Source organism: Crocuta crocuta, unplaced genomic scaffold, assembly GCF_008692635.1.
Source record: "Crocuta crocuta isolate KB4526 unplaced genomic scaffold, BGI_CrCroc_1.0 scaffold515, whole genome shotgun sequence".
Taxonomy (NCBI): Eukaryota; Metazoa; Chordata; class Mammalia; order Carnivora; family Hyaenidae; genus Crocuta; species Crocuta crocuta.
Window position 1 is genome coordinate 349,535 of NW_027528633.1, and position 12,049 is coordinate 361,583.

A 12,049-nucleotide genomic window follows, 5' to 3' on the forward strand; every position below is an offset into this window, starting at 1 on the left:
GCCAATGTGGAAAACCAGTATGGAGGTTCTTCAAAAAGTTAAAAATAGAACTACTCTATGATCCAGCAATTACACTACTGGGTATGAACCCAAAGAATACAAAAACACAAATAAAGGGATATGTGCACCCCTGTGTTTATTGTGGAATTATGTACAATAGCTAAATTACGGAAGCAGCCCATCGATTGATGAATGGATAAAAAAGATGTGATCTATACACACTCACACACAGACACAGACACACACACACACACACACACACACAGACACACACACACAGGAATATTATTCAGCTATGAAAAAGAGTGAAAGCTTGCTATTTTCAAGATATCTGCGCTATTGGATAGAGCTAGAGTATTATGCAAAGCAAAATAAATTCACCTGGAAAAAACAAATACCATATAATTTCACTCATATGTGGAATTTAAGAAACAAAACAAAAAAGCAAAGGAAATAAAAAAGAGAGAGAAAGAAGTTTAAAAAACCCAACTAGATTCTTTTTTTAAATAGTTTATTGTCAAGCTGGTTTCCATAGAACACCCAGTGCTCATCCCCACAAGTACCCTTCTCCATACCCATCATCTCCCTTCCCCTCCCCCCAACAGCCCTCAGTTTGTTCTTGGCATTCAAGAGTCTCTCATGCCAACCACATTCTTTTTTTTTTTTTTTCTTTTCTAGGTTCTTAAGTATAGAGAACAAACTGATGATTGCCAGAGGGGAGGAGGTGGGGGATGGGTTAAATAGGTGATGGGGATTAAGAAGTGCACATGTCATGATGAGCACTATGGAACTGCTGAATCACTATATTGTACACCTGAAACTAATATAACACTGTATGATAACTAACTGAAATTGAAATAAAAACTTTTTTAAACAGTAAAAGCAACAAAAGAAAAATTGATAAATTAGACTTAATCAAAATTAAAAAATTATGTGCTATGAACTATAGCATCAAGAGTAAAAAAAAAAAACAATCTACACAATGAGATACCACTTCACACACACTAAGATGTCTATAACCAATAAGATAAGATAGTAACAAGTATTGGTTAGGATGTGGAGATATTGGAATAATTATGCATTGCTGTTAGGAAAGTAAAATGGAATAGCTAGTTTAAAAACAGTCTGGCAGGGGCGCTTGGATGTTTGTCAGTTGGCTCAGGTCATGATTTCATGATCTGGGAAAACATGTTGGGCTCTGCACTGATAGCAAGGAAGCCTGCTTGGGATCTCTCTCAGCCCCTCCCCCGCTCATGCTCTCCTTCTCTCTCACAAATAAATTAATAAACTTATAAAAATAATTTAAAAACACTCAGGAAATTCACCAAAAGATTAAACATAGGGTATCTATATGACTTAGCAATTTCCCTCATATGTATATACCAAGAGAAATTAAAACATAAATACCTGTATGTGAAAAAGTAGAAAATAACCCAAATGCCCATCAAATGATAAGCAGATAAAGAAAATGTGGTATATTTATACAATGAAATATTATCCAGTCATCAAAAGAAATGAAGTACTGGTACATGCTGTGGTATGTATGAACTATGAACCTTGCAAACATTATGCTAAGTGAAAGCAGCCAGTTACCAAAAGCCATTTGTGTGACTCTATTTGTATGAAATTTTTAGAATAGGCAAATCATTGGGATAGAAAATCATGGAGAAAGAAATCAGAATGCTGCTTGTCTGTGGCTGGGAAGGGTGTTGGAAAGACAGTGGAGAGCAGCTGTTAATGGGTTCAAGGTTTCTTTCTAGGGTGCAATGTTCTAAAGTTGATTGTGTTATTGGCTGTGAACACAGTAAAGAAAAAAATCGCTGAATTGGTTGCACTTTTTACCTTGTATAGAACACTGTGTGGCAGATAAGTTTTATCTGCATAAAATTTAAATATTTTTTTATTATTAATTTTTGAAGGAGAGAGACACAGCATGAGTCAGGGAGAGGCAGAGAGAGAGAGGGAGACACAGAATGCAGGCTCTGAGCTGTCAGCACAGAGTCCAAAGCATGGCTCAAACTCATGAACAGTGAGATCATGACCTGAGCTCAAGTCAGACGCTCAACCGACTCAGCCACCCAGGTGCCCCATATCTTGCATAAAACTTCTTTTAAGAAAAAAAAATAGTAATCTAAAGCTTAAACTTCTTTCCAATCTTGAAATGACTTTACATACAGATCAATTGTGTTCAGAGCTCCTGAAGAGGCTCTGAATGAGAACCACATTACACACCTCCTACCTTTGACTCAGACACCCACAGTGTGCATTATGCTCAGGTGACTATTTAAAAGATATAGCTCTGGGGCGCCTGGGTGGCTCATTTGGTTAAGCATCGGACTTTTGATCTTGGCTCAGGTCAAGATCTCAAGATTCATAAGTTTGGGCCCTGCCTGTGTCAGGCTCTGTATTGACAGCGTGGGACCTGCTTGGGATTCTGTCTCTTTCTCTCTCTGTCCCTCTCCAACTTGTAAATAAATTTTAAAAAAAATAAAAGAGACAGCCCGCATTCTCCAGGAATGCATAAAACATAAAACTATGATAAGAGACATGGCTGGTCTTTTACCAAGAGTTAATTAGAAATTTTGTAACTAATGAGGTGCCTGGGTGGCTTAGTAGGTTAAGTGTCCGACTTTCGCTTAGGTCATGATCTCACGTTCGTGAGTTCGAGCCCCGTGTCGGGCTCTGTGCTGACTGCCAGCTCAGAGCCTGGAGCCTGTTTCAGAGTCTGTGTCTCCCTCTCTCTCTGACCCTCCCCTGCTCACGCTGTCTCTCTCTCTTGCCTAGAAATAAATAAAAACAAAACAAAACAAAAAAACAACAAAAAAGAAATTTTGTCACTAATCTAGATAAATACTGATTTATATAAGATACAGTATATTTAGTAAAACTTTTTCTGCTTGGAAAGCAGTTGTTTGGTTTCATTTTTCAGTGCTTTAGAAGCCTAGAAAATAGTTTTTAACTTCTAAAAAGCATACATACAAGTTTGTCTCTACTGTTGATACTCTAGTATATATTGAAACAGATCTACAAAGAGAATATCAAAGAGAAAAAATAAGATAGAACTTTTAGTTGAATACTGTAGAAGGATTAAATCACTTTAAAACTAATCTTCATGCCCAAATTTTATGCAAAACAACAGGTGTTTTAAATTAATCTATGAATTATGTGAACCATAAAAGGTGGGATTATAAAATACACATACAACTGTACACTAGAAAATGTCATGTTAAAAGATCAGCTAAAATCACCAAACTGTTGGGGCACCTGGGTGGCTCAGTTGATTAAGTGTCCGACTTCAGGTCATGATCCTGTGGTTCATGGGTTTGAGCCCTACATTGGGCTCTGTGCTGACAGTTCAGAGCCTGGAGCCTGCTTTAGATTCTGCATCTCCCTCTCTCTCTGTCCCTCCCCTGTCCATGTTCTTTCTCTCAAAAAATAAATAAACATTAAAAAATAAAAAAAAAATCATCAAATTGTCCTTCCATTCCTCTCTAAACTGGCTCTCAGGAAGGTTTTGAAGATTGATGTATGGGCCCTTTATGTAAGTGATTATTACAGGTAAACTTGTAGTCCTTCTGAGTTACCTGCTCAACAGAAAACCTAACACAGGCATTCCCAATGGGAGAGGGGGGAAATGGAGGGTTTAGATTAACCTGAACTTTTCCAATATAGAAATGACTGCCTAATTCCTAGGAAATATTAGAATATTAGAACTCAGAACAGTCACGGTGGCCAGTAGTCTCCTGGACATGTATTTATCAAAAAAGTTCTCTAGCTAAATCTGATATCTCTTCCTAACCCTTCCTTGCTAGTTCTGAGCGAATTATGCCACTAGGCCCCTCCCTAGCTAATCTTAACCACCCAGAGGAAAGCACAATCCTGAGGCTTTTTCCACCATATATAGTTTTATCTATTTGAGAATTTCATGTGAATGAATCCCATACAGTATGTGAGCTTTTGTGTAAGGCTTCCTTAACTCAGCTGAATGCTCCTGAGATTTATCCAGATGGTACCAGTGATTCTGTCCTCTTTAATGCTGAATAGTATTTGATTATATGAACATATCACAGTTTGCTTATTCTATTCATGAATACCTGGTCTGTTTCTAGTTTATGGTTACTATGTTTTCAGTTCTCTTGGTTAAACACCTAGAATTGGAATGGATGGGTCGTAGGGTATGTGTATATTAGTTTTAAAGCAAAAGCTTTTCATATATATAATATGTGTATATATTATAAATATAATTATTGTCAAATTAGCTAACATATAGTGTATACAGTGTGCTCTTGGTTTTAGGAGTAGATTCCCATGATTCATCGCTTACATACAACACCCAGTGCTCATCCCAACAAGTACCCTCCTCAAAGCCCATCACCCATTTTCTCCTTCCCCTGCCTCCCTCCAACCCTCAGTTTGTTCTCTGTATTTGAGAGTCTCTTATGGTTTGTCTCCCTCTCTATTTAATAGAAACTATTTTTCTCCTTCCTTCTCCCATAGTCTTCGGTTAAGTTTCGCAAGATCCATATGAGTGAAAACATATGATATCTGCCTTTCTCTGACTGACTTATTTCAGTTAGCATAATACCCTCCAGTTCCATCCACATTGTTGCAAATGGCAAGATTTCAGTCTTTCTCACTGCTAAGTAGTATTCCATTGTATATATAAATCACATCTTCTTAATCTATTCATCATCAGTTGATGGACATTTGGGCTCTTTCCATAATTTGGCTATTATTGATAGCACTGCTATAAAACATTGAGGTATATGTGCCCCTGTGCATCAGCACTCTGTATCCTTTGGATAAATTCCTAGTAGTGAAAAGCAAGAGCTTTTCTTGTCACTGGTCTATTTTACAGTCCCAACAATTCGTAAGACATCCAGTTTCTCTTCAGTCTTGCCAACACTTGGTATTTTTAAGTTTTTAATTTTCTTTATCATGGTGGATGTGTAATGGTATATTATTATAGTGTTAATTTTCATTTTTTTGATAACCAGTGATGTTGACCATCCTTTTACGTACTGACTAGCCATTTCTGACTCTTCTGGAAACTGAATTACATGTATGTTAGACATTTTGACATTGTCTCAGAGGTCTCTGAAGTTTCATTTAGTTTTTCCCAATGATTCTTTTTCTGTTCTTCATATTTGGTAATTTCTGTTGATCTACAAATTCACTGACTTTCTCTTTTGTCTGGTCTATTTTGCTGTTATTCACATCTAGAAGACTTCAAAAAAATCATATTCTATATTTTTCCATTTCAAATTTCCATTTAGTTCCTTTTTTAAGGTTTCTATTTTTCTGCTGAGATTTCCTATCTATCTATTCATTATGAGCATGAATAGTCACCTTTACATCACTGAAGAGAGAAGTTTTAAAGTCCTTGTCTTCGAATTCCAACAACTGGGTCATTTCAAAATTGGTCTCAGTTGATTGTCTTGTCTATTAAGAATGGGTCACATTTATGTGTTTTAGCTTGTTTGTGCATTTTAAGTATTAAGTATTTGGACTGTTTCCTCGACACTGTCAATATTATGAGTGGAGACTCTGGATTCTATAATATGACCCTAACAAGGACTGATCTTTGTTTCATTTATTTTAGCAAGCCATTAACTTATCTGGACTCAAACTGAAAACTCTCAGTTCTTGGGCAGTATTTCAAATTCTTACTTCAGTTCTTCTAGTCTAACTGGGTTGGCTGGAGTAGAGTTTAATCAACCTGTGATTTAGGCAGTGTATATATAAAATTTGTGGCTTTTGCTTTCTGTTCTATGGGATACCTCCCTCACTTTCCTATAATTGTGGTTGCTCTATTTTTTCATGCCAGAAAGATAGCTGGTTTTGTGAAGTTTTAGGAATCTGTTGGCCTGTTGGCTAAAATTTGTAAAAAGTGAAAAATTCCCCAAGTACCATTTCTTCTAGAATCACTCACTAATGGTCATTCTCTAGTACCCTTCAGGTTTTTGTTTTTACACTTTTTATTTTTAAATATTATTCAAGATTATATTATCTGTAACAGACTGGCTGACAGAAACTTCCTCAGCCACTACTGGAAGCCAGTACTTTTTGAAACCATAACTGCAATGTTCTAGATCACTGCAGTTCACAGGTAGCAGGTAACTCTCCTACATGTGTGAACACCTTCGTTATCAGTTTGGTTATATGCATATCAAGAAGTATTTGGCTTATAGAAGTTATAATTGTTATTATAACTGTGTAATTTAAATAATTACAACATAAGACCAATAGATTATGAGTGTGAAGAGAATGTTGCCATTTCTATGAAAATTGCACTGAATGGTTTGAAAAGATTTATGAAAAGTTGCTAAAAATTTCCTGTGAAACTGAATGTAGTGAAGACAGTTATAAACTAAAAAAAAAAAAAAAAATCACACACCTTTAGAAGGAATCTGCATTCAGATAATTTCACAAGAGTTGTTAAGATCTTGCTCTACTCTAATGAAACAGAAGCTCTAAAATTTGTAGACAATGCATGGGTATGGCTTATGCAAAATAGAAGATGTAGATCTCCAATCAGTAGATTCACAAACACCTGTTTGTATATCATAAGACTGATGACTACAAATACATTTTATATGTTTTCAATAAAATAAAAGTTCAACATGGAACTGAATGAGTTTGGTACCTGTAATGCTCCATTTTTGCTGAAGGATGAAACACACTGCATCAGTCGACTTAGCTCTTCAGAAACTGCTTCCACCACCCTGGATAGAACTCGAGGTACCAATTCTTTGGAAATAGTGAACACCTGATGGAGGGGTTTAAAGTAAGAAGAAATGATGTGCTATGGGAACATTTCCTGACCTCAATTTGTTAAAAACAAAGAGATGCACAAAGCAAAACAACTCGCAGCTCTTCTAAGCCATATTTTTAAAGGATCACAATTATGAATAAAAGGAAGATACAGACTTAAGTTGCATTAATTAATGGCAAAACTAACCCTCTAAAAATATAGGCAAATAAAATTTTGAAAAGTGTTCTTGATATTGACAAGTTAAACATAGTTTCAAAGACTTTATCTTCCTCTTGCCCTTTTCACAAAAAGAAATATTATTTCTAAAAAGGAAATTATCGAAATAAAAACACACTGTGTCAGTGTTTCCCTACAATTAAAAGAAAAATATACGGGGTCAGACTCTTCTTAGATCACAACAAACACCACATCATACTGGGCACATTACTGCGTATTGGACAATAAAGTCCCCAATTTAATTGTTTGCTGATATTAATATGTATTTCCTTAGACAAAAAAAGATCATTTTCAAACTTTGAATTTTGATATTTTCAGGCTAAGATCTATTATATTTGAAAATGTGGTGAGGGGCGCCTGGGTGGCTCAGTCGGTTAAGTGACCGACTTCGACTCGGGTCATGATCTTGCGGTTTGTGGGTTCAAGCCCCATGTTGGGTTCTGTGCTGGCAGCTCAGAGCCTGGAGTCTGTTTCAGATTCTGTGTCTCCCTCTCTCTCTGCCCGTCCCTCACTCATGCTCTGTCTCAATAATAAAAAAAATTAGAAAAAAAAAAAAAGAAAATGTGGTGAAACATTTTACTATGCTGATTTATAAATCTGTCAAATTAAGATCATGTGGGAAATAGTAAACAAACATTATGAATGAAATTCTACTTTCAGTCACTAAGATAATTTAGAAGGGGGTTTGAAAAACTTCATACAAATCATGGTTATGCTGAACATTAATCAAAGCTGCCTCTTTAGGAATCACCGTCCTCACTAAAATGTATTCATATTTTGCAATTCCTCTGACTACCACCTGTTTATCTACCACAGAGTGCTGTCGTTGACTGATAATTTAATTTTATACTCTAATTTTATTGGAAGCTAACATAACAAAAAAGCATTTGTATATCTTTGATGATAAAATCATTAAAAATGTATGTGATAAATTCTTGCTGGAGTTAAATCATATATAAAATACTTTTATAGTGGAATGTGTATATTTTCCTTTACTAAGAAATGAAAACTGTAACATACTATGTTTCTCTTTCTGCTCTAGTTGCTTCAAACTTAGAGTCAAATTCAGGAACAAAATAGCATACTCTGTTTCCTTTGGTTACTCTTTTGCTTTAGCCTGATTATCCATGTTTTTCCAGTTTATCTTGGCAACCTTTGAAAATTTTGGGTGAAGACAGCAGTATAAACTAAATATATCTACATCAGATGCATACAGCTTAAAAGGTACTCAAGCAACAGTGGAAATTATCTAATGATAACACCCTTGTGGGCCTCATTTTATCTGGTCACCAATCTGTCTATGAGCCATAACCACTCTGAAAGTACTGGCAAAGCAGTGAGTAATGGATTGTGAAATTATAGATTTGGTAGTCATAGTGGTGATAAAGTGGTAGCTGTGCCTCTTTTGATGTTCCTTAGAAGAGTCCTTCTAAGAAGAATGTTAACAAAGGATGTTAATGTAAAGCTTAAGATGATAATACTTCAAGTGAGGGCAAGTTTTAGCATGAAAAAGAAGCATCAACATCCACATGTACATAAGTCAGCCACTGATAGGAAACCACGCACCTGCTTCCTAACCTTGGCCTGCCCTTTCAGCCTATCTTTCTGATAAGTCTAGTTTTCTGGAATCCCAGCCACTATGTAAGAACACATTGCCACATGAATAAGACACCAATGCTTATTTGTATCCTGGTTAAAAAGAGGTTAATGAATTTTCCAAGAAAAGGAATTTAATATTCCTTTCAATCCAAAGTGAAGAAACGATCTCTCTTCTCCTTACCTTTTGAACATTAATGGACTTAGTTTTAAACACAATTTCAGAAAAAAAACACATCTCTCATAGTTAAAAGCACACGTGTGTGTGTGCATACGTGCATACATTAAAGTAGAATTGTGTTTAATTTATACCCAAGATACATTTTGAAGGGAAAAAAGACCACCAAAAGAAAAATCATCAAATTTGCCTCTTTGTCTTCTTTTCCAGTTACCCATATTTCTTAGGAACATCTAATGACAGCTTACCTCTGCGTGCACAGCAATTATATTCACCAATGCTTCTTTTAAATAGTTTCTGACACCTGAAATCAAGAAGAGGGAGGGAAAAAAGGCATTTAATGGAAAAAAGCTACCCACCTCCCTTGATGGCATTACTGTGCACTGTACTACTGCCTTAGAGTGTTCTAAGGAGAAACAGAAAGTAACACTACCACTGTCTATTTCCTTTGAGAACCAAATGGTAGGATGACTATTTTCGTCCAGGTTAAAAAAAAAAGTTAAACATTTTCTTTCATTGTTTCTCTGTAACTGATGGTCAGTCTGCTTTAAAACTAAAATTTAAAGCTCCCCTTCAGTTTCTTCGTGCGTGTGTGTGTGTATACACATACTAACGTTAGCAGATAAAAAAATAAAAAGACAGATGGAAGATATTTACCAACACTTACAGAATATCTATTAGAATATTTTACTTCCAAAGGTAAAAGTTAAGTTATGCAGAATAACTATTTTGATCTTAAAAAATTACTTGTGGGAAAAATGTCAGACAAAGTCACAGTCAACCCGATTCTGTAAAGAAAGTTAAAGGCTAGACAAAATACAAGATTTCAGGACACTAATGAATTAACAAACACTACCTCACTCAAAAGCTGGCACTCAAAAAGGTGTACATAAGATTTAATAGTGCAGAGTCTGAAGTCAGTTTCATTGCTATGACTTTTGGAAAGAAAACTGATGGCCCAATTTTCTCTGTTTTCAAAGAGTGTAAGAATAGTACCTTGTAGGGAGGATTATAGGAGATAACGCATGTGATTGGTCCAGGTACCTACAGGGCTCCTTAGGGCTTTTAATTATCATTGTTTTCTAAGAAAAAACTGTGAAAACAAAATGCTGATTTACTGTAATTCCAAAGAAATTACTTTTACTTGGAGTGGAATATTATTTCAGAATGCCTTCTATAATTAATTGCAAATACTGAGAATTCCTTTTCTACAGAATAGAGAAAATTCTACTCTACTGTAAAATCATGGATGTTAACAGTAACAATGTTAAGGAGACTCTTTTCCCATAATGTCATCTAAGCTACTGATGATTTAGAAAAGTTGAGATAAAGAAAGGCCAAGAACTATAATCAACTTTCTGAATAGACGTTTTTAGATTCTAAATATATAACTAGCTTCTGATTCTGTCATATGCCATAGTTTTAAATAGGTAACTATTTTTCTTCTGATGAGTCAATTTATATATACTTTGGTATATGGACAGGTTCAGGTGTTCTTCCATTTTTCTGGTGGAAAAATTGAGACATCTGTTGAAGAGTAGACAAATATAATCCAGAAATTAGTTGAAATCAACTAACTGCAAGGCAACAAGTCTTATCTAGGAGGTAAGAGAAGAAAATATAATGAGCCTATTATAAGTGAAAGTGAAATAAACCACCTTGTGTTCAAGGCCAGAAAAGCTTTCTTCCTCTAAAAGGAAAGCCATACCACAGAGTTGTCCCCTTGGATTGTTTACCTGCTACAGTCAGAGCAACAAGGAGACCTGGCTGTGACATCTGTCTCTGATGACTATGATCACCTCAGCCAGTATGTCTCATCTTGTTCCTTGCTCTCTGGATAGTTCTTTCAAAGTGAGTGGAGGAAAGCAGGGAAGGGCTCTCTGGTTCCTGAGTTCATAATCACTGTGCTCAGGTCAAGAATTTTTAAATTGTAACCCTGTGTGTACACACACACACTCACACACCATGTATATAGTTACTAAAAATAGAAGCATAATCTTAGGCCAATGCTGCTATAAGGAACTTATGAAATTCAACAGTTTTGGGACAGCTGGGTGGCTCAGCTGTCAGCTGACAGCTCAGAGCTTGGAGACTACTTAGGATTCTGTCTCTCCCTCTCTTTGCCCCTCCACCACTCATACTTTGTTTTTCTCCCCCCGCCAAATAAATAATAAAAACATTAAAAGTTAAAAAAAAAAAAAAGACATTTAACAGCTTTTGCTCTTGGTGAGGACCAGGATCCTGTCAATGCTACTATATGAACAAATGTCAAGAGGTTGGGTGCTAGAAATGTTATAGCAATGATGATTAGAATGTGAGGGCAGTTTTTAACTTCTAAAATTCTTCAATGTAAAACTGGGGCCAGAGTGCTGACTAAAAAGCAGAAAATTAAACTTAGAATAAAGCAAGCCAGTGTCACATGCTATCAACTCAACTCCCACTCTGACCCTGATAGGAAAAACATTTCCTGGCAAGAACCCATCAGATTGAGCATTACTAATAAAACACCCTGTAAAAGACATAAATCTAAATTACTCAATATAATTGTAAAGACAAAGCTGTGAATAGTAAGAATAAAACCACAGGATACTTTCAGCCATTAGAACTATACTGCTGTTAATTAAAAACAAATAAACAAAAAAAGAAAACAAAATCAAGCTTCCTGTTTTAGGCTGACCACAGGTTTCACAAGGATAGTATGTTAAAAGAAACACACAGCCTCAACCATAACAAATTGAGAAAAAGAACCCAAAACCTGTATTTCTTGGAGACTTACTTTTTATGAATAGAGAAAATGAAATAATTCTGCCCCTCCCCCACCACCAAAAAAGAAAACAACACTCGCTTCAAAGAATAAGTGGTAATGTTGGGGAAGAAAGGAGGAAAAATGTCTCTAGCCCTGGGGATGAACAGAAAGAGAGTTCCTGGTCAAACCACATATGAGGTCAGTAAGGGTTCAAAAAGCATTAAATTGAACATATATGGAAAATGCATGCTAACTTAGAGGAGGAGATTTGTGAAATATTATTATAACATCCAAAGCAATATATATGCTGGTGTTAACTTAATAATAAAAATTTTAAAAATATGAAAATAAATAATCGCTTCTCTCCAAAAAGCTACCCATTGTGTTGAATACAAAGATAAGTATTTTTTATTACATTCTAGGCTGAAATTGTTGTTAGTTCTAAATGAATGGCTGAAAGTTCTCATTCATTCATTTAACATGAATTTGTTGAGATTCTACTCCATGGTGGACTCTGATAGGCATGCATCAGAGGTAG

The 12,049-nt window shown here is 35.6% G+C and overlaps 1 protein-coding gene across 7 annotated transcripts in view; it reads right to left on the reverse strand.

Moving 5' to 3' along the window:
• Positions 1-12,049, reverse strand: part of LOC144224273 (exocyst complex component 2-like) — a 126,488-nt gene that overhangs the window by 57,837 nt on the left and 56,602 nt on the right. For 6 of the 7 annotated variants that reach the window (XR_013333000.1, XM_077755181.1, XM_077755179.1 and 3 more), the window contains exons 2-3: positions 9,014-9,069; positions 6,647-6,769 (exon numbers count right to left, since the gene is read on the reverse strand). Coding sequence is in view for 6 of the 7 variants with exons in the window: in XM_077755181.1 (XP_077611307.1) it covers positions 6,647-6,769; positions 9,014-9,069 (179 nt within the window). In the remaining variant the exon portion in view is untranslated. Of the gene's footprint in view, positions 1-6,646; positions 6,770-9,013; positions 9,070-10,233; positions 10,293-12,049 lie in introns of all 7 variants that reach the window. The other variant, XM_077755182.1, reaches the window with a different exon arrangement.